This window comes from Metopolophium dirhodum, chromosome 5 (genome assembly GCF_019925205.1).
Source record: "Metopolophium dirhodum isolate CAU chromosome 5, ASM1992520v1, whole genome shotgun sequence".
NCBI classification, from domain to species: domain Eukaryota; kingdom Metazoa; phylum Arthropoda; class Insecta; order Hemiptera; family Aphididae; genus Metopolophium; species Metopolophium dirhodum.
The window spans coordinates 33,253,700-33,277,289 of record NC_083564.1 but is presented as its reverse complement, the minus strand read 5'-3'; the positions used below and the strand labels follow the sequence as shown (position 1 = coordinate 33,277,289).

The window sequence follows — 23,590 nt, the reverse complement described above, 5'->3', positions numbered from 1 at the left end:
TATTCAACACAAATTCTTGAAATTTTTAAAATTCAGACTTCATTTCAATTACCATACTTGATTAAAAATCAAGAAAGTAATAAGCGCCAGTTTTCAGTTAACTCTACAATCGTTTTTATTACTCATCATTACTTTTTAAAGTAGATATTTTATCATTAAAAACATATTATGCAAGGAAAGTTGTTACTTTGACTCTTTTAATGTTGAAGAAGTAACAATGATAATTTTAAAACTAGGAATTGTGTAATCCGAGATGTTCTTTAGTGGATGTTGTAATGTTGTATTATTTATTTAATTTTTTATTGCAATAAAATGTATAGATAAACCATATTAAAACTTACTATTTAGTATTTGCAAAGAACGTTTCTATGCTATTTTTAGCAAGGCTGGGCAAGTTAATGATATTTTTTAACTCTGTTAAGAATTTTTTTTTCAATTAAATTAAAAGTTAATAATATTGGACATTTTTAATACATCAATAAAGTTTAAATTAAGTTAACGAATACTGTTATTCAAACAATTTTATTAAACTAATAAAAAATAATTATTAATTAATAACTAATGACTAATGAGTGATGAATATAATTCGTGGCATCCGATGTCTTCATACTATGGGTGACTAATGTTACCGCTATGTTAATATTTATAAATTATAAGTAACTTATTATTTATTAATACAATAAACCTATTGGTTTTCATCTTTAAACATAAATACGAAGTTCTGTGTAAATATATCTTATTTTTTTTCTGATAATATTTTCTATATTCTGCGAACTTCAAATAATTATTATTAACCGAAAATCCATAATAAACGAAATATTTTTCTGGGTATTAGGAATATTCAAAATTTACTTGTGGATTTACTTAAAGTGGATTCCATACCGTGATTTTCTGTTTTTGTTTAACACACGCATGACATAGGATTTTTGACGGATTCTTTGCCAAACATATCAATTGATCTAATGAAGTGATGAGCATTCTGAAAACAGATTTGAATTCGTCGTCAAATCTACTTGAAATTGACTTTCCCATATTTTTTATTTTTTGATTTTAGCTTCTCCAAAAATTGAAATACAAAAATGTTTAAATACTCTTTTTTAATATGTCGTTTTCTTGAACTTGGGAGATAATATAAAAAATGCGGGAAAGTCGATTTCAAGTAGACTTGTCGACGAATTCAAATATGTTTTCAGAATTCTTAAGGCTTGGTCAAACAGAGCGGGCTGCCATGGTCTACGGGTACGCTGACCGCGGCGGGCAGCGGTCGGTTGTATTATTTTACAGTGCCCGCGCGGGCAGACCGCTTTCTGTTTGACTGAGCCTTTATTGCTTCAATAGATCAATTGGAATGTTTGGCAAAAAACACGTCTAAAATTCTATGTCACGCGTATGTTAGACAAAAACAGAAAATCACGGTATCGAATCCCCTTAATTGGGAAAATAATGAAAAATATGAGTTGATTTTAACTTATTGTAGAGACAAATGAGTCAAGTTAATTAAAACACCAAACTAGTAAGTTAAGTTAATAAGTTAAAATTAACTTAACTTCCAACTTATTAACTCGTTAATGCCCAGTCTTGATTTTTAGACATAATATCATAGGCGATAAACGTACATTTATTTACGTACAATTATTTCTTAAAAGTTTTGTTGGCCATTCGAATGTGATTTCATTCACATAACGTACGTATTTAAGTCCAACCAATTTTAGAATTTCAAAGTCTCGTGTGAGACTAGCAAAACCGTTAACTTACAACAAAATCGTTGTGGAAATTGGAAAGTACCCATGACAAAACAGATCTATTTTGTCATGGAAAGTACCTACTTACGTACAGTCGTAAGTATATTATAATATGTGCACGATGTAGAGATCAGATGCCGATCTGCTGATCTTCTGTACATCATGTCATCATGATTATGTGCCTATTACAAATTTCTCGAAAACTCGGTAATCGCGTTGGGTCCAAGGATGTTCGACACCGCGGCAACCTCATACAATGTCCCTGGATGTGGGTAATGATTTTTACAGATGATAGGCACTGAAATCTCGGTCCGGCGCGGTGCTTCGGTTGAGTGGGGGTCCTGGTGGAGTGTATGAACCCATCCTACTGGCCACAGGGCACAGGCCACAGACCCGACCGGCGACCGCCGACCACCCGAAGCCACAGTTAATTGAGTCGCTCGCGTCGTTCCTCGTTGCCGATACTACGACGTCTCGTACTCTCGTCTCTTTTCGTCACCGGAGCCGAAGACGCAACATGTGCTTTTCGGCATTCTCGATCGATCAATTATTCCGTCGTAAATATTAGTTCTTAAAAAAAATTCTACTCTAACCTCTCCGAAGTAAGTAATCGAGTATACCATTGCGTTTATGTGTATACCTACGACACTGTGTGTGTGTTTTTATGTAATGAAGTTTAGCATTTATAATACACTTTACAGTTGTCACTATATTAGGTATATACTTCGTGTGGTACAATTTATTGAGCTCGTCGCTATTATTATCATAATTTAAATGTTATTTTTATTCCGCATTTACACTAGATCTTGAGCTTGAGTGTTTCTGGTATATCTTTTTACATATTATACCTATACGTATATTTTGCGAAAAATGGAACACAACAACAAACAAGCACAGACCAACGGCTTCTTGCCAAGTATGTATTGCATTAATTAATATTATTTATTATTTACGAAATAAAGAGTAATAAACAAATATGTGACAACTGAATTAAATAATAGTAGGTAACTATAGTTATTTATTTTCTTCTTCTGTGTGACCAATATTGCAACCAGAAATAAGCAAAACAAACATTTATTCTTTAACGAAAAAATGCATGAGTGCTGCTACCCTTCAGGGCTTGAATTCTGGGATAGTAAATATCTAGCTTCAAATTTAGATCACTCCTTTTTATCCCTTTCAGGATAGCACCTTAAGAACATAAAATGTATACATTTTTTTAGCCATTTAAATATTTTTATTTCTAAGATAGAATTTGAAATAAAAATATTTTATCCTTCATTCTTATTTTCCCTCTGCCTGTCAATATCGATTCAGTCGGTCTGAAAATTAGCCCAGAATGTGCAGACAGACACTTAAATTGTATTTATGTGTATGAGTAGACAAATATACTAATAATTAGGATTATAAAATAATAAAAATTTTAAATTGATACCTACTTGATAAAATTTACATTTGAATATTTGATAAGTATACTGCTTAAAGGATTAAAATTGTGTATGGATCCATTACTGCATTTAGTTATAATATATATATCTGGTTCATTGGTTAAATCATCCGATTATTTTAATTGTATATAATATTTAAATACAATTATAGTACCTATTGATAAGTTTTAAATTAATTTATATTCATTCTTAAGCTAAATAGTATACATAATAAAAAATAAATAAATATAATGTCTTGTATAATGTATTCTTTCATACTATTAACATGTTTGTAAACTTTCTAAAGATGTTGAAACATGAAAAATATGAAGATTATGTTGGTATTGTATTAATTTAACATTCATAATTTATATTATGTCATGTTTTAAGTTTCAAACTACTATAATATTTCAGTATTTTAAATTTTCCTAGTTTTTTATTAAATATATTTTTGTAAGTAGATTTATATAGGTAAGTGGATACATTTAAGCTGAAAAATCCACCTATTTATAACAATAATGAAATTATTTTTGTAAGATGTGCAATACAAATTGGAGGCACCTGGTAATGTTTTATGTTGCAATAGATAATTTATTTTAATGAGTTGAATACTATATCTCAATTTAATAAATACTTGGGTTTAATGTAACAGTGTAACAAGAATTAGGTTATTTATAGTTAAATAGTATGTGTTTTTAATACGTTTAAACTTTAAAGTTACACAACAGATGAAAAATACAAATATTTAAATTATTTATATTGTATATAATATATAAATACCTATTGATAATACCCAGACACCCAAAACTGTAATAATGATTTTTTGAATATAATTTATCAATATACAAAACATTTTATTCACAGCTCTGTAACTTAGTGTTTTAATCTTGATACTTTTAAAGTTGTTTATTATTTTTAACAAAATAAATACACATTTGTGATAAATATTTTATAATTCATAATCAGTTATAAGTTATATTTTAACCATTTTAAGGTTTGCATTTTTACTGTTATAATATAAAAATAGTCAATAACATTTATTATGTTTTATGTAGGTAAACCTCATACTACCTATATTATTATATTAGAATCAACGAGCTACGAGTATTACACATTTTCATTTAGTGGGTAGGTATATCTTATAATGGTGTCTACAAAGAACATAGCACACTGAAAATAATATGGTATCTATTAAAACTTAATTTATAATAATGTAGGATTGTGATATTGTGGTTTTAGTTGACTAAGCATATCAATTATTTTAAAATACTACTTTGACCTTAATAATACATTTAATGATTATTATGTGAATCTCTATTCTCTAGTGTTGTGTTATCGTACAGCACAAGTTATAATTTGTTCCTATTAATTATATTGAAATTCATACATTGAATAGTGGATATGAATAGTATAATTTCATAGCTTAATTTGGCAAGGTGTCATAACAATTTGCATTGCAGGTTTTTTATCTTATAATTTTTTGGAATTTATCAGTGTTTTAGCCCGCTCCTGTAGTGCATTTGAACAACATACGTAACAGGCTAAATAATAGTTCTATCACAGCAATATTATATCCATTGAAATTTAGGAGCATGCCCACATTTTAACAATCTTAAATAATTTGAATACTTATAAACTTGTTGGGTACATTCTCTAATTTTCAATGTGTTTTAACACAGTAGCATGACTAGAATTTTTAAGGGGGAAATATACAATTTTTAATAGACATTCAGTATGCCATAGCACAACTAGGGTAAAAATTCTGGGAGGGGGGGGCTACAGCCCACCTAACAAAACTATTAATGTAAAATAACCCATAGGTGGCTTATACATTATCTAAGTCAATAAGGAATATTTTTTTAGTGAGGGGGCTAAGCCCCCTAGTTTTGTCACCGCAGTATTCACATATTATATTCGTGTTACTATTATATACATGTTGTATTGTGTACAATGTTTGGATGTGACCCCCCCCCCCCCCCCCCCCCCCCGTAGATACTCCACTGATCCATCATAAAATTCAAAATTTGTATTTCAGTATTTTACTTTATATAGTAAATAACGATTACCGCATCAAATCCATTTCTATGTGGACATGTAGTATTGTGGTTATTCCTCAATTGTGCTGTATAGCAGTGTTTCCCAATCTATGGGTCGCAAAATATTCATGGGTCGTTGTATTACTACACTATTATGGCATACTTGATTTTTTTTGATTTTTGGTAAAGGGTTAGGTGGGTTTTCAAATTTATTTTTGGATCATATAGAATTCTTTGGCAGAGCGGCGCGCCGGCGCCCCCGAAAGACATCGAGGCGCACACTTTGGGAACCACTGGATTAAAATATAATATAATAAAAGTATCTATGGTAATTTATTATAGTCTATTCAGAATAAGAGCACACCAGATTTACGTGAAAAAACCGGTTTTTACCGTGGCCGCCTGGTGTCGTCTTGTTATGAATATAATATAGACAGTGTACCTATTTATAATTAAGTCATTCAAACCATAGACATATAAATACATTTATTTATATGTCTACGTTTCAAACACGTAATTAGAATTTTAATGTTTCGTCGAAATAGTGAAATCTGAGCAACCAGTTTTCACCATAAATCTAGTATCTATATACATATTCTATTCTACATTTTTACCTTCCGAGATTTTACAAGGTTTTATCTATTTCCTGTCCAACAAAATTTTCCCCTTGAAATTCGGTAGTACTTTTTATTTCTTTATAACTAGTAAAATACTCTGCTAAAACACATATTTCATAATATGTGGATAAAAGTTATAAATTTTAATATAGGTACGGTAAGAGGTGTTACAGTGTTTCTAGAAGGAATTAATGTTACCGTGGGGTGTGCATATTTAAAGACTAATATTAAAGCCTGATCCATGGTATTCTTATGTCGTATCCTGGCATTTGAATAACAATCAACTTATTCATTTGACTTGTGTCAAAATATTGCGACTACCATAATGTACCTATATTATGCATAATTCACAAATATTTGTTGATAACATGCTATTCAGTATTTCAGTCAGTTATTGTATACAATATTATGAATTACGATGGTGTAAAAATATTTTATTTAAATTGTGTTGGGTTTATACTTTTATAGAACTATTATTGGAATAATTTTTCCAATAAATAATTAATTTTACAGTGATGAATAACATTACAACAATCATATTTTACCGTCTTAGTTATCGATATAAAACTATCTGAACTATCATCACTTAACATTTTGAACTTTTGTATGTATTTATGTATGTAGGTAACTACAATTATATTAATTATAATATTAATTATTATCTTAAAATGACTTAAATGGTGTAGCAAATGCTAAACAACAAAACTAGGTTACCTACATTATTTTATACACAATTTTTTTTAGTCATTTTGGCCTAGATATGTTCTCATGTTATAATATATTTAATGGTTGTGTATTCGTGTGCTTCTGACTAAAAATTTAGGAGTCGTATCAATGACATGATATGATCAATTTATCACTGTCTAAAATACAATGCTACATTACAAATTTACTTTTAGTTGGACCAACACTGTTCAATGCTCTAGTAGTCTAGTCATTGACCTATAGGCTAATATTCTAGTATTATCAAATAATTTATAAGTGAGAATATTATATCTGCTGAGCTTTTATATTTTAATGTTACGTTATACATATTTAGTTGTCAAATATCAAACATATTACATAATATTAATTAAATTAAATTAATTATTGATTGGGAACTGAAATATATATTTATCCAATATTAGTAACATACATGATAAGGATAATATTATTAAGTTTTCTATATCTTATTAGTATAGTAGCTCCTCGTTTTAAAATAATATTTGCCGGTACGATGTTTTATAAACTATAAAAATGCTGATTTGTATTAACCCGTAGTCTGTTGGTTTACTTTTATGAAGTCTGACAATATACAGTCAATACTTTCATAGTAATTTTATTATTATTGACCTATTTATTTTTAAGTATTTTTTTTTAGACGGTAAATGTTTGATAGATAATATTATGTATTTATGTTGGAAGTTGGCGGATTTGTTTTGTTTGAGTGCGTCATTCGAAAATCAATAAAACGTTTATATATATAAACATAAATTAAATATATGTATTATTAATTTAAACTAGTCACGATATTTAGGTACAAGGTCAATATCGAATATGTAGATAAAATATTAAGTAAATCCAATATGCTATATATTACGTCAGGGTATCTAAAACTCGTAAGGAAGAAGAGGGACAAGTCAATTTGTGCACCTCATCTATAGTTTAAATCAAGGTTATTCCCTTTACGGCTTTACCCCACTACTATTTTTTTTTTTTAGCGCTTCTGTCAAATCAATTCATCAACCCAACCCTTGTATATAGTCGTGTATTGGTGTCATAAAAGCAGAGTTAACATTTCAAAATAAATAATGATCGGGTCGCTATGGTATCATTTATTTTACATCAACAAACTTAGTGTAATAATTGTTGTGACTGTTGATAGATTGTAAAATGTAATTTTAGTATGTTCAGAAATTAATTGTCTATATCTTTTAGTTCTTGTTTAAAAGAACATTTCTTTGTTATATTTTAATTATTTAAATAGTATACAATTATTGAGTTGGATTTGTAGTTATCTTAAAAAGTTTTCAAGAGTCCTTGTCACTCATTGATATTTGTTTTTCAACTTATGATACCTGTCTTTATACTATGATAGCTTTTATAGATATAATAGCTAATTCATGGTCTATTATATATATATTTTTTTAATGTAATTTTGCAAAGTGCATAAGTATATCTTGCCTACAACATAATATGAACATAACTATCTATTGTGAACATTTCGTTTTCGTGACTAAAATAACTTTATATTTATTTGAATAATAATGGGTGAATATTTATAACATATAGGAAGTTTAATAAATTATTATCTATTTAAATTTTTAAAATAAATTTCAAAAACATTAAAATCTATAAAATAATTTTTTATTAGTTATTGAAATGACTTACTATAATAATAGTATTAGAGTTTTTATATAATTATTTGAATTTCAGATGGGCATAATAACATAGACAAAGTTGCAGCGGGCAATAATATGAGTCCCGATTTAAATGGCTGTGATACGGGAGCTATGTTCGTGATGGAAGATGAAGATCATCAAACCGTATTACTAAATTCACTTAACATGATGCGCAAAAGTCGAACATTTTGTGATGTTATATTAAATGTAAGTTAAATCATTGATTATGACTTTTTAACTTATTGGGCCTTGTCAAGTTTATTATAATTTTAACTAAAATTTGAGTATTTTTAGATTGACATTATTTATGCAATTAAGAATAAATTATAAAATTAGATTGGTAAATTTAAAAGATTGGTTTACTGAAAATTTGTAATGGGAATTTTTATTTTTTCATTTTTATTGAATAAATTATTTTGTAATTTGTGGGTTGGACGGGAAGTGTTGACTATTTTGAAACGTAGACCGACCACCATGAGTGTGTGTAGGTGGGAAATTGCGAGTTACACGGTCATCGTGCTGTGTTGGCCAGCTCGAGTCGGTTTCTGATGGAGATGTTTAGCACTGATGATGAAGAAAAGAAAGGTTCACAACGAGAAGCAATAACGACATATGCACTGAATGCCACTGGTCCACTCAGCGATTGTTCTGCTGTTGAGAAGCTCATCGAATACACCTACACATCTCGGTAACGCATTGTCGCTACCATTTATTTATCTAACTCTAACAGCATTACCTTCTTGATGTCTATGTAGAAACATTGAACAAAAAACATGCAAACTTAATGTGATTTAGATAATGTATAAAAATAACACTATCAGTATGTTTTCCTTATAATAACTTATACTATTTTGAGGCTTGGCACAAACAAATATAATATAGTGTAAAAATATTCCTAAAAAGCGTTATACCTAATAGTTTTTTTAACTCTTTAGTATGAATATTGAATAATTTTAATATGTAACTAAATAATAATTAATTGTGCTTAATATATGAAATTAGGAATCGAGGAAGCTATTTCTATAACTATTAGTATATACTAATGTGAACAAAAACCTTTTTTTATTATTATCTGACATGAATTGTTTTATTAATATTATTTTACTTATTTAAAAACTAATTTAAAACTAATTTAAAACTATTAAAATTCAAACCCTTATCATATATTATTTTATTTGTAGTTTAAAATAACCCAGACAGCAATTTTTTGATTAATAATATTATTATAACATTGTAATAACGAATAATATTAGTATAACGTTATTATAATACTATTATAATATTATCATTACAAAATGCTGTCTGGGAATATATTAAAAAATTGTAAATGATTAAAATAAGTAATAATATATCACCATTTGTAAGAGGTCATGGGATGGGTGTTGCATGTTTAAACTTTAAATACATTACTTAATTTATTGCTTCCGATTAAAATTATTTAAATGTTCTTATTTAATAACATACCTTTCCAATGCTATGAATAAATCTGTGCTTGGGTATCTTTCATTTCCACTATCCTAAATTTTAAATCATGGTTGGTGTTAATTTTTTTTAATTTTATTATTTACTTTTTAAAGTATTAAAAATGACATAAAGAATATATTTTTATTGATTCATTTTTATGTTTTTCAGTCTGGAAGCAAATGTTTACCAAGTAAAATCAATATTTCAAGCAGCCTGTTACTTAAAAATGGACCGTATTGCAAAAGAGTTGGCTCGTTTCATGCTGAAATACTTAAATGTCGATAATTGTATTGAGATACGTTCTCTTCCTTGTATATCAACAAACATATCGTTTATTAACCAAGTCAACTCATTTATATCAGCACATGTAAGCTTAATACTGCTAAAAAATAATTAATTATGATTACTTTTATATCTCTAACTTTCAATTTTAGATGAAAGAGATTGCTGAAACTTCAACTTTCCTTTCATTACCATGCATACAAATAGAAATTTTAAGTCAAACAAAACAAGAGATGACTTTGAGTACAGGTGATTCTGTATCTCAGTTAGTATTAGATTGGATTAAACGTTGTTATGATGAAAATGAACCAGCAACATTCTTTAATGGTCTTATGGAAAAAGTAAAATATTAAAAACAAGTATTTGGATAAGTTTTAAATCATAATTATTTGTTTAGACATATATGTTATACTTGGCATTAGATAACATATTACAGGATTGTTCAGAACTTCCATCAGGAGAGTTAAGTGATACTGAAATTGTACAGGACTATAAAAAACTATCGAAGAAAACAACATCTATTCCAAAGGTACATAAAAATATTAAATTTATAAATAACTATTATGTTTTCTATAATATTTGTATGCTTTAGACTAGACGTAAAGGTCAAATACAACCGGCTAAATCTAGAGTTTTGATATGCAACCGTGAAATGCATGAACGAAGAGAGAGCTTTATTGATAGTGATTGGACTATACTTGGTGTTACTTGTGTTGGAGGTACCTATTTATTCGTTAATCTATCATAAATAAATCTTAATGTTATTTATTTTTTGTTTAGAACATACTTTTTCTGCTTTGGGCTCACTAAAAGGTCAATTATGTTCTTTGAGCATTAAATTAAAACTAAATATATCTATGTTATCAAATCCACCTTCTACTCAACCGTCACCATTGCACAGTCGAGCTGAGTCTCAAGAATCATTGCCCGATCTTTACTGTGCTTTAGCTCTCATGACATCTGGGAAATGTGCTATTGGTTGTGCTAATTTTAACAACCGTCTATTAGTATGTGGGGGTTATGATCGAACTGAATGTATAAAAAATGTAGAGTCTTATGATCCTGAACAAAATGTTTGGGAAACTTTTGAACCTATGTGTGAAGCACGTGGGCGATTTAATATAGCAGTATTAAATAACAAAGTATATGCAGTTGGAGGCTGCAATGGGACCACAGAATTATCCACAGTAGAATGTTATGATATGATTAAAAGAAAGTGGATTCCTGTAACTTCTTTACCACTTGCTCGATCAAATACTGGTAAATAATAAATTTGATGATGTACAAAATATTTGAAGTTACTCAAGATGTGTATATATTTTTTTAGGTGTTTGTGAACTGAATGGTAAAATATATTGCATTGGCGGATGGAATGGTCAAGTTGGAATCAAACAGAGTGATGTCTATGATCCAAACACAAATAAATGGACTAGTATTGCTCCATTGCAAACAGGTAAGGTTTAATAAAATACAGTGATTAAATAAATAAATAAAAAAAAAAAAACTATTTAATACAAATTTTAAACCAATTAGGAAGAAACCAAGCAGGTGTATGTGCAATGAATGGTAAAGTATATGTTGTGGGTGGTTGTGATACTTGGAATTGTTTAAACACTGTCGAGTGTTATGATCCAGAGACAAATTCATGGTCATTTATTAAACCAATTATTACACCTAGACGTGGTTGTGGGCTTGCACATATCAAAGGTCAACAAACAGTTATTTTTGTAAATCTTAAGCATACTAGTCAATATAATAATATATTTGTTATGTTTTTACAGGAAAATTATATGTTGTTGGTGGTTCTGACGGAACTCAATCACTAGCTACTACTGAAATGTATGATCCTAACGAAAGAATATGGATTCCAGGTCCAAAAATGATTACACCTCGTGCAAATGTAGGAGTTGCTGTGATTGGGAACAGATTGTATGCTGTTGGGGGATTCTCTGGTAATTATTAATATATTTTAAAACATTTATGTTACTTGTTCTCTTTGTCTCTAATTTATTTAATGATGAAAATATAATTTTTTTTTTTTTTAAGGCAAAAAATTCTTGAACAGTATTGAGTTTTTGGATGAATCCATGGATGAATGGACTAGATTTAGTCCAAGAAATAATTGTTCAAAATCAGCATCCCCACTTCCTACAGCTGATACAGTCTGTAATTTTAATGATTGTGAATTTTCAAATGGTTTTTCTAATGGTGTCTCAGATTAAAGAAAAGAAAAGAATTTCATTTTATACATACGTTACATATATATTATTTTTTTCAAACATTTTATATTTAAATAATATTTATTTTAACCGTGTCGTTCTTTTACAACGATCACAGTGAATTCCCTATTTGACCCGTCTTTTGGGATTACTCTGGAAAATTTTATAATACCTACAACTGCTGACCAATCATACACTATCGCTATTTTCTATTGAAAAAAAACTATTTTCTTAATTTTTTTATGTAAAAGAATAATAATCTTATAATTACTCATAGTAAATATAATATTTAATAGTTATTACCAAAAAATAATTACAGTGAATAGGGAAGAAATCAATAAGTACTTAAATTAACTAATTAAATTTTTTTTATCCCATTCAATATCCCATTACAAAATATTAAATAATAATACCATGTGTATTCACTTGGATAATGCAATAATATGTAAATTCAGGTCAGGTTATTAAAATTTTGAACTCTGATGATATTGACTGGTAAATAATATATATGTGTGAGTATAAATAGTTATGGACGTATAGTTATTAGTAATTAATATATTTAAGAACCCAGTTTCAACTGAATTCGCTATTTACCAAATAATTAATAATAAACCATCAATTTAAATAATAAATATATTTACACTTATGGTCGAGTACTTACTCTAAGTAACAAATGTTTGATGATTTAATTGATGAATTAAAAAAATTATCTTGAAAACAGTTACTTAGGTCACAAACATCTTGAAAAATGTGAATCCTAAAAGGTTAAAATAAATTTTAAAATACTAATGCTTTACTCTTTGTACTTAGTATTGAATCATTTATTGTAATGAATTAGGAAATACGTTTAAAATCTATTGAATACAAATATTATTACTAACTAAGAAACACAAAAAAAAACTTTAATGTATTATTTGTTGAGAAACATCACTTGGTTTAGTTCCTGAATCTATTTAATTATATAATGAATAGTTCATTTTAAGCAATAATATATTAACAAAATTATCTATGTTAATGATTGTCAAACAATTGTATATTTTTTTTATTTGATTGGTTTCAAAAACCAAAGAAGTTGAGAATAAAGTGAAATGTGTTTAATTATTCCTTTGTCTTAATATGAAAATAAAATAATATCCGTATCCTTATAAATTTTTTTGTAGTTCTATGAACTTTTATAGAATAATGAGAAAATAATTCTCGCATTGTATTTAAAATTGTAAGAACATTAGGTTTAGTATAAACAGTATAATACAGGGTATATTATATTCATTGTGTAGTGTATACAAATAACCTCCCGATAAGTATTATATTTATCTATTTAAGGTGGATTTATAGATAAATGTATATATAAATCGACATTGGGTCTATTATCTTAAAATCAATGCTGATGTGTTGACCTACGCTGAGATTGTTTTGTTTTTATTAGACACTCATAGGCTTGAGATAAATTTAAATAGCCTATTATGTTTCTAATTTACAAAATATATTCTAAAATTGAAACTAAGCACAATTTCAGGGGGCTATAATTCTATAGCCCCCTTATCCCTCCCCCCTCACCAATACTACGTGTATGTAACCAGTGGCGGGCTGAACTTCAATTTTAAATGACGCATTTTCATAATTAAGTACTTATCACCGCCATCCTATTTTAGATTCTGAGCGAAGCAATGAATGTATTGATTTTATAATGATGTGTTTTTTTTTGTTTTTGTGTCTGTCATCACCTTTGAGGACAGTAAAAATGCTTGGATTTTCTTCAACAGTAACTTTTCTGATAGGAAAGTGAATCTAGTTGGTACTTTGGGGGGGGGGGGGGGGGCAAAAGTAAACATTTCTCAGTAGTTTTCAAAAGCGACGTAAAAAACTGGAATTTTTACGCGAAATTTGTTTTTGAGAAAATCGATTTTGGTTTTTGGTGCAACTCTAAAACAGATGACAACAGCATTTTTTATAAACCATAACATTTTCCAAATATTTTGAACTGTTTACGGACATTTTCAGTTTCCGTTTTTTTTTCTATAAATATCAATAAAATTTTATTTGTTGGTTTAAAAAGCTTGAAAATGTATAAGAAGGCTTCCAGGTTATTGTTTTAAAGGCAGATAAAAAAAATTAAAAATCCCTTAGTCATTTAATTATTAGCATTTAAAGTTCAAATCTTGACGAAATACGGAAAAATCACGAAAATTAGCAAATTATTTTGAGTTGAGAATTCATAAATTTTTTTCTTTTTAAATCTAAGATTTGAAAATGTAATACAAGATTATTCATAAGTTTGTCTACCTTTATTCAAAAAAAAAAAATGTCTACAAGTAAGTCAAATTAAAATTTTATGAGCGTTTGGAATTCATATTTTTACAACATTTGATATTCACTCGATATCTCATTTAATAATTTTTTTATTTTGTTGTAATTAAAAAACGAATGACTAGATACTTGAAAATTGCACTGCATGTTTCTATTAGCATTTTCTATACACGATAAAATGTTGAAAATAATTTGACACTTTTTGAGCTGTTAACGGACATTGTCAGTTTTCAATTTTGTTATTTTTTTTTTTCAATAAATATCAATAAAATTGTATTTGTTGGGTAAAAAAGCGTGAAAATTTAATATAAGGCTCCTGATATGTCGTTCTAATAGTAGTTGAAAAATATTAAAAATACATAGGCACAATTTTTTTTTATAATCATTTAAAGATCAAATGTTGACAAAATTTATCAAATTTATAATTTAATAATTATTTTGTAGTTAAAAATGTATAAAATGTCCAACTTTTATAGCTAAGGATTGAAAATTGAAAACAAGGCTCCACGTAAATAGGTTATATATAAATTACTTTATTCACAATAATATCATCAAATATACTTGGTAATATCATAGGCTGACTGACCGTTTTCGCTCAGAATCGTTTTTCTTATACAATGATATTATATCATTGAATTCAAATTTAACAACATCCATTACAGTGACCCACCTACTGTACAGCAGAGCGACATCACTTACCCACCTTTTTTAATACTGGTTTTCCGTGGATATTTTATTTATTTTTATGTTATATTTTGACGTATTTTGGCTCAACATACATATGTGAAACTTCGTTTTTCAAAATTATGTTTTTAAAGAATAAATATCTTTTAAGATTAACTGATCTCCACTTTTAAAGTACTGCGCCCTAGTACTTATACCTAATTTGGTAGATATAATTATTAATTTCACAAAGTTTATTATACTACTTTCTATATTTAAGTATTTTACTAATTAATTATAAAGACAAAAAAGGTGGACAAGTGGGTACCGCTCTGTTGTACAGTAGTTGTAATGGATTTGTGTACAATGATAAACCATTGTATACGAAAGACGATTCTGAGCGGTTAGCAAAGTCCTTATAATATTATTATTTTTTATTCGTTGCTATGGTGATAAACAAATCGATAGAAATTAAAACTCCACTTTTAGCGGTTTTTCGTAATTTGTCGGTAGTTTTTCTTGACGCTTTCTAAAACTACCTCGAATTTTCAACTTTGACCTCCCAAAAGTACCAACTGGGTTCACTTTTCTATCAGAAAAGTTGCTGATCTCAAAAATCGAAGCATACTTACTATCCGAAATATTGCTGACAGACAGAAAAAAAACAAATCATTGTAAAACCAATACATTCTTTCGCTCCGCTCAGAATCTAAAATGAGGTACTTCTGGATAATTTATTCCGGGACTTAATTTTCCTAGAGCTGGAGCTTTGTTTAATGTATTATTATTTCGACGTTTATTTTGTCCTGAGTACCGTACTACCATTATATATTAATCAGCAAAATATTTGATATTATAATATATTAGTTGTACACTGAAAAAAAAAACATAAGCCAGGTTCACATTTCACCATGTTGTGTTCGCATATTGTATACACATTATTGAGAATCCGGCATTATTGCTGTTTGCTTATAATTTATGACTTATAAATTGGTGTTACCTAATCAATATAATAATATTACCTACAGATATTGATTTTTTTGAAAAATATACTTTTTATTAGGAATATTCATTTTTTCTTCTTCTAAGAATTGATTATAGGAATAACAAATTTAAATATTAGATATCATAATCGTTATTTCCTGGTTTTATGAAGGTAACATTAAAATATTCTGTTACTTAATGAAGTTATTATATCATAACTTATGTTTGAATTATATTGTTACCCCAACACTAGAAATGTATGAAATTTACCTCAATACATAATAAGTAATAACGCGGCTGATTGTTTACTGGAAAAAACGTATGCAAGTAATGAGTTACAAAAATCAATAATGGAATGTATATGTTTTATAAACATCAAAAATACTCTGTATTGTGGTAACGAATCCTGGAATAGTTCATATTTTAAGTCTTACAAAATGTTTACTAATAACTAATATACTATTTGATAAAAAAAAAATATATATATATATATAAGTAAATTTAAAGTTATACAATTTAATTACATGTACTATTGGTATCACAACATTGAAGATTTTGATATATTTAGAGATTGTGGGAACATATTTTAGAGAAACAAATTTTATCTAAATTCGATTACAATGAATAATTTAGGACATTTAAAATATATAAATATAAGTTTGTTAAAGCTGTAGATCACTCAATTACTTTAGTTGTATAATTTGAATGAAAAAAATGTGGAACCTGCACTTACTAACAAAAAATATTTTTATGTGACATTATTTTGTTTGAGATCATACTTCGCACTTGTTAAAATGTATGTTAAATTATCTACTTAAGTAGTTTTGGCTAAATTAATAAATATTAAAATAAAATTAGATAGAAAATAATTATTAACTAAATAAATTAGACAGTGGTAATTAAAATTGTCAAGTTTCTATATAAATAAATAAATATAATTTTAGTAAATTAAATTAACTGTACAACAATTAATGATGTGCTTACACATATAAATAAATATAATATTAAGAACACTTTAAACAAACTTTTATAGCAAGAAAAATATATTGCTAAGTATATACATAAAATTATATTTTAAATTAAAAACTATTTGAACACATTTTTTTTTTCCCCAAAATATTTGGAAAACCTTAACATTCTATTTTTAATGAAACTTGACTTCATACTTTTTAAACTTGTTGTATGGGACCATTCAAATTATATGTTTTAGTCTCAAACTAAATATGCCACATACGATTACATATCGTGTACACATATATAGATATTTAAATTTAATAAGTTTTTTTTTTGTACACTGATTGGGTATGCATTAATTTTTTTGAATTTTTAAATACTGTTAGTCATGGTAAGAGACTGATTGGTTATAAAAACACATTAAGGCCACTGGGTAGGATGTGGCGACTAATTTTCGTCATACATCATCTTCAATGTCACTTTTATAAAATGTTATAGAAGCAATATGCTGATTTTGCATAACTTCAAACACCATATCTTGGTAACCGTAGCAAAATGTTGATCCAAATGGATTTGTAGAGTTCTCAGATGATCCACGATTTAACACAACAGGCCTTTCACTATGTTTTAGTCTTTCAGATATCTCGTCCCATTTGGTAAAAGTATTCACTGTAATTGGCTTTGGTTTTTTATCATATTTTTTACAGTCATTGGACAAATTGAATTTTGATTTTTCTGAAGTTAAAGCAATGTTGAATTCACATCTATGGTAACTAAAAAAAACCACCATTAGTTAAATCACCACTAAAATATTTTAAACATTAAATACTTACATATTGAAATTATAATGACCAGGAAAATTGGTATGCACTATAAATTTTTTAATCTTGTGTGTTTTGGCATCAAAAAGAATATCCTGTAAATTATTTTTATAAATATTAAATTAATCTTTTTAATTAAAAATGTTATACTAAATAGATACTAACAAAACCCAAGGTAAAATAATTGAAAAAGTAATCCGATCTTCTGGGAACAGATATGTGTCTATGAACATTTGGTGAATGTATTTTCATTTTGTCCTCAGATTTATAAAAAATCTGCGAAGGGGTGCCTAACATAGAAGTAACATCTTGACACGACATTCCAAAATTAATTTCACGATTATAAGTGACTTTACGACCACGATTTGAACCTATATAATAAGTTGATTTCAAATTAATGACTATTCTAATCAATAATTTTATTTAACATTACCAGAGCCTTCCAAGTATAATTGTATCATAAATCCTTTGGTATTTTTAAGATCTCTTTGAACCTCTAATCGTTCTAAATAAGTCAACCCTTTGTAGCAAGACAAAGGATGTGATGGAATATTTAGAATATCTTGACCAGGAAGTGGACTCCCAGAGAATATAATAACACGACTGACATTTGGGGATGTTCCACTAGCAAACTGCAAAGATCCAAGCCCACACTGAGCACTACCAGCCTTAAAAATAAAATAACAATGTTAATTATACTATAATTGTTTGTAAAAATATAAATTATACCTGAAATTTAGAGTCTACATTAAAACAAAATGAAATTCCTCGAAAGTTTAATGTAAATGTTTGTTTTTCAGCATCAAAAACACCAGGATGAGTAGCACCAAATGTATGTTCCACTTGTTGGATGGTGGGCATCACCTCTGGAGCATTGAACACCATACCACTATGTACAAATTAAAATTATAAAAATAATAAAAGGGAATTTATTTAAGTTTATATAATTTTAACAAAAATATTTATAACTATGAATGCTGTTGAATACTTGCCAATATTTCAGTTTAATATTTTTCAGGTTAACAATTTCAATCATCTAAAAAAGTTATAATTCAAAATTGGCTAGTGTTATATATCAAGACATTATTTATTAGTTTACCTTTAAACGTTGAAATACAGGATGAAATATAAATCGAATACCATCTTGAGGAAGGTCTAATATGAGATCAATATCTAAAGGGTTCTGTATAATTTTAAGAAAAAATTAGAAAATTTAAATTAGAAAATTAATATAAATTAGATACCTACCTTATCACTATACAAAACTTGAACTCCTTTTATAATACCAACTTGAGACTGAATTATTGCTACAGCTTGACAAAAATGCATACCTAACATCAAAAACATATTTAGGTATTAGGTAGTTATTTTATTATAATGTTTTTTAAATCTAAACATTTTTTTATGATTTATTAGTTGTAGAAATAAATCAGTAATATATTTAATAATAATTAAAACCAATAAGATTCCAAATTTTCGAAAAAAAAAAAATTAATTCTGGGCTAGTTGTATCATTTGATTGAGCTCGAATGCCAATAAAACATTTAAAAAGTAAACAGACCCGTTGAAAGTTTAAATAATAATATATAATAGATATTATTGTACTTAAAAAAATAAGTTAATTTTCCAGTTATATTATACCTATAAATAAATTGTTTGATGAAATAATCAGAAGTGAATAATAAATATCTCTTTGTCAACGGGTAATAGTAATGCAATACTATGCAGAAATCTACACAGTCTTTTGTTTAATTATCACATTCTAAATGGTATCAAAACTACATAATTTTGGAAATATTAACCGCAATTGCAGGTAATGTTTTGAAAAGCTACAATAAACAATTTAAATAAAACAAACTGTCCGATATCTGTGTACAGATGTCAGTCCTCCAGGATTTATTTTTGAGGACTTAGTGGTGAGTGGTGAACGAAACTAATAAAATATCATTGTGGATACTTACCCAGGACGAATTCCCATTGTTCACATCCCAGAGACCTTTCGGGCACGACGTCCAACGTTAACATTTTTCTCTCACGCCCAAATGACCTAATGTTTAAGGTAAATAAAGAAAACCATAAACGCTAACACTACGATCGCACTAAAAGGACGTCAGTCTCCGAAAGAGAGAGTTATTGCAATGGCATAGGAGCATTGCCGACGAAGTCCGTTTGGACAACAACAAAAAAGATTAGTGAAAATAAAAAAAAATTGCGTAAACGACCGATTGGCCTTTAAACGACGGAACGATTATTATTAATAATATTACAACAGCGCGAGGAAATGATCGTGAATTCACGAACGTATTTTTATACAGTTCTATCGTGTATAAATAAATCAGCTGCTGCTAACTGCGAAATAGCCTATTAAAAAACACAAACTGCTACTACGGCGGGCATATACCTATTTAGCGTATAATATTATACAACTCGGTCGCGTAATCAGTCGATGGTCGTCGGTAATCAGCTGACGGATCATAAACATTAAACACGGCGTAGATGTGCGGGCGGCGGACGACGTACGAACCATGGTCGGCGGGTGGTGGAAGAGACAACGGTTGTTTTTGTTATTGTTTGTAATCAAGGTGTACAACTAACGACGACTATAGCACGGTCGTATATAATATATTATATACCGTGGTCTATAGTGTACTATATTATTATTTATTATTATTACGAATTTACGATACATAAATTAAGACCTATCCCACTTAGTAATAATTGTAACGTAGAAGTGTAGAACGTACAATATGCAACATTGTATTTATTAGTAAATTAGTTGAAATTACGTATGTCAGATATATGTATATCACCTCATCGCCGAATCGTCGTACTCCGTGTCGTCGCAGGTAACCTACTAACCTACCTAGTACCTATATAGGCAGTTTCAATTTATTTTGTCATCAATCGTTATAATGTAGCTGTCGAGGTATGCTACTATAGGAATAATATTATAATGCCGATGAGTTCTACACCAATTATTCAAAATGTATAGATCGATGAAAAAAAAAAATACGAAATACTGCACTTACCTATTCCAACGACTTGGGCCTGTGTTTCGCGTCGTGTTTGTTCTTCTTGAGCCCGTTGATTTCGTTCACCAACGGTTGGACTTTTTCGAACTTGAACGTGCCTATTCTATCGCAGCTTTTGACTATCCCCTAGGGGGGGATTATTGTAGTATATTTCGTTCGGGTAAATGTAATAACTGTGCTTATCATATTGAACTTGACGCGGAGATTGACAATTTAATACCTACTAATATTATCACATTTGTAATTTATTATTTATCATAATTGTGTTTCTGGTTTCACATCATAGAATTTAATAAATAATATCATTTTAGATTCTGAGCAGACTTCCGAGATGTAAAAGTTGAAAACTCCCAGTACTTAAACGGAAAAAAGCGAAAAAAATTACAAATTTAAAAATATACAAACAATTTAGGTACTCTTTTAAAATGCTCATAACTTGCTTTAAAATTAAAATATTATAAAAAAATCTGTCATCCATTAAATAACTATATAAACGTATTCAGAAGTTAATAGGTTGTCAATATTTGAATAATCTATACTAGTTAATCAACTAGTTAAATGTATAAAAAAAAATTATGTAAAAGGGAGCCCCGCCGTACAAATAAAATACTATTCAACTATTGTATACATTAAAATAAGTGAAAAAATATGGTCAGAAGTCATATTCTATACCCATTGCTTCAATGATTTAGAAAATGTATAAAAATAATTGACATTTTTTAAGAATGCAAAAAATTAAATGCATAGAATTCCACGGACTATCGGAGATAAATTAATTATATAAAACAAACCAAATCATATTGTTTTTAAGCTGGATATTGGAGACTGTAGTCAATTTTGAATTACAAACCAAAAATACTAAATACAATTAAATGCAGAGGTAATAAAAAGATCATCAGAGATTATTGGTTAGAGATAGCAGTTAATACTAAAAACAGATATTTAAATAATGAACTTAAAAATGAGAGCAAAAAAAAAATATTCATTGTCATTAGTCATTATACTATCCACCGAGAAGCACCTACAGGTAATATAATATAATAGACTATAATATTATAGTGGGTAATAATATAATATTATTAATGGTTTAAAATTTTTCACACAAACAAAATGGGTTTCCCGGCGAATTGTATAGGCAAAATAAGTACAATACTGAAGTGTTTAATATTGTCCAAAATATACTACATTTGAGGCCAGAGTAGCTCAGTGGTCAGTGGTCACGCAGTTGAATGCGACTCATACAATCGATTCTTAGCAAAGTGCAAACAAATAACAATATTTATATGGTTCTTCGCGGTCGCCATTTTCCGTGCGATTGCGTCATCCGCGGTTTCCAACTAGGCCCCACTCCACTGGGAGTGAAGACCTCAAATGTCTCCTCTTGGAGAAGGGGGTAGTATAATGCATATAGTGATCTATATACATATAGATAAATAGATCACATAATCTCCCTACTACCCACTTGTGTTAAACATTAACGAAGACCTTGAAGTCGTTTCAATGAATAAACACAGAAAAAAACTACATTTCAGCTCATTGCAAGTATATATACTTCGTTTGCGACAGACTGCAGTGGTTGAGCACTTGAGCATAATCCAAAACAGGTCGTACCCCGTCGTAACCACCTAATTCTCATTTCTTAGATCCATTCGAATGCGTGGAAGAACCATATTTTCTCGGTGAACGGAGACATATTATGATATATTGTATATTATATACACATTCAAATACGAGTATATCTGAAATTTATTCTGAACACAACGAGTCAATTATTGATTGTAATTAGTTCACCAAAGAAAGATTATGCAGATGGTACCGAGTGATCAAAGCTTGCAAAATAAGTCAGTTATAATAGCAAATGCATTTTAAGAAGCAAAAGAAAATGTTAAAAAAATTATACAATAATAGGAACACGCATACTAAAAACTGCAGTCTACAATATCCAGATTCCTAAATCCAAATTATCACCTCACAATAATTAGCTTATTGAAGAACGATTCAGACGTCTCCTCGAGATAGCTGACACAGTTTAAAATATTTATATTAAAAAATCAATTGAGTTAAATTTATGAAAAAAAAATTAGAAGGAAAATGTGTTAACCCGCAGGCAACCACATTTTATGAAGCAATAAAAAAACTTCAGATTAAATTATATAGTTGGTACATTCATACACTTATTCAGAGGCCAGGTTAGGTTGACGTAGGTCACCAGATGGTGGTCAACGTTTTAACAAAATATTTAACAAAATAATCAACTATATAGTTAAATAAATAAAAAAAAAATTGAATGGCGACTACTTTTATACTTATATACTTTGAAACAGCTAATCTCAGAAACTACGAGACCGATTTGGCTGATTCATTTTTGTTGTGTTCGTAATTGTCAGGACAAGGTTTTTATGAAAGAAAATTTTAGGAAAATCCCACGGAAAAGTAGGAAATGTGGAAGGCAAAAATACAATAGTTGCACCATCTATCTTAATATATTTTTGTTATTATTGTAAGATTGCTATTGCCTATTGGTTATGCATTTTGATCGAATATAATTTTAGACCCATATATTTTATTTGGTCGAAACTTAGTGAAAATAGTATTCCTAATGCTAACTTTACGACTGTACCTAGTTGTCCCGACACATCTTTGTGATCTGCAATGTATTTT

At 28.4% G+C, this 23,590-nt stretch overlaps 2 protein-coding genes across 4 annotated transcripts; one reads left to right on the top strand and one right to left on the bottom strand.

Moving 5' to 3' along the window:
- The first annotated feature begins 2,135 nt into the window (after positions 1-2,135).
- On the top strand, positions 2,136-13,269 carry LOC132945108 (influenza virus NS1A-binding protein homolog). Of its 3 annotated transcripts, XM_061014753.1 has the most exons (13): positions 2,136-2,344; positions 2,546-2,658; positions 8,238-8,410; positions 8,692-8,891; positions 9,836-10,034; positions 10,102-10,290; positions 10,347-10,478; positions 10,542-10,668; positions 10,730-11,209; positions 11,277-11,402; positions 11,483-11,656; positions 11,731-11,901; positions 11,996-13,269. In XM_061014753.1, the coding sequence occupies exons 2-13, from the start codon at positions 2,613-2,615 to the stop codon at positions 12,169-12,171; spliced, it is 2,193 nt and encodes a 730-aa protein (XP_060870736.1). In that variant the 5' UTR covers positions 2,136-2,344; positions 2,546-2,612; the 3' UTR covers positions 12,172-13,269. The 3 variants fall into 3 exon arrangements, with proteins under 3 accessions (XP_060870736.1, XP_060870737.1, XP_060870738.1); XM_061014754.1 differs by lacking the exons at positions 2,136-2,344; positions 2,546-2,658 and adding an exon at positions 7,932-8,072; XM_061014755.1 differs by lacking the exons at positions 2,136-2,344; positions 2,546-2,658 and having other exon boundaries at positions 8,291-8,410; positions 8,646-8,891.
- A 3,200-nt stretch (positions 13,270-16,469) lies between these two features.
- On the bottom strand, positions 16,470-20,334 carry LOC132945398 (PHAF1 protein CG7083). Its single transcript, XM_061015127.1, has 9 exons — positions 19,859-20,334; positions 19,146-19,228; positions 18,997-19,080; positions 18,890-18,933; positions 18,627-18,786; positions 18,331-18,565; positions 18,063-18,268; positions 17,910-17,992; positions 16,470-17,849 (listed from the first exon to the last, which is right to left on the bottom strand). The coding sequence occupies exons 1-9, from the start codon at positions 19,920-19,922 to the stop codon at positions 17,534-17,536; spliced, it is 1,275 nt and encodes a 424-aa protein (XP_060871110.1). The 5' UTR covers positions 19,923-20,334; the 3' UTR covers positions 16,470-17,533.
- Positions 20,335-23,590: the final 3,256 nt, after the last annotated feature.

Coding starts and splice junctions, on each gene's coding strand:
- LOC132945108 (XM_061014753.1), top strand. CDS start 2,613: ATGGAACACAACAACAAACAAGCACAGACCAACGGCTTCTTGCCAA. Junction 11,403..11,482: donor TATTGCTCCATTGCAAACAG/GTAAGGTTTAAT, acceptor TAAACCAATTAG/GAAGAAACCAAGCAGGTGTA. Junction 11,657..11,730: donor TGGGCTTGCACATATCAAAG/GTCAACAAACAG, acceptor ATGTTTTTACAG/GAAAATTATATGTTGTTGGT.
- LOC132945398 (XM_061015127.1), bottom strand. CDS start 19,922: ATGTTAACGTTGGACGTCGTGCCCGAAAGGTCTCTGGGATGTGAACAA. Junction 18,934..18,996: donor CTGTATTTCAACGTTTAAAG/GTAAACTAATAA, acceptor TAACTTTTTTAG/ATGATTGAAATTGTTAACCT. Junction 17,850..17,909: donor GGTCATTATAATTTCAATAT/GTAAGTATTTAA, acceptor GGTTTTTTTTAG/TTACCATAGATGTGAATTCA.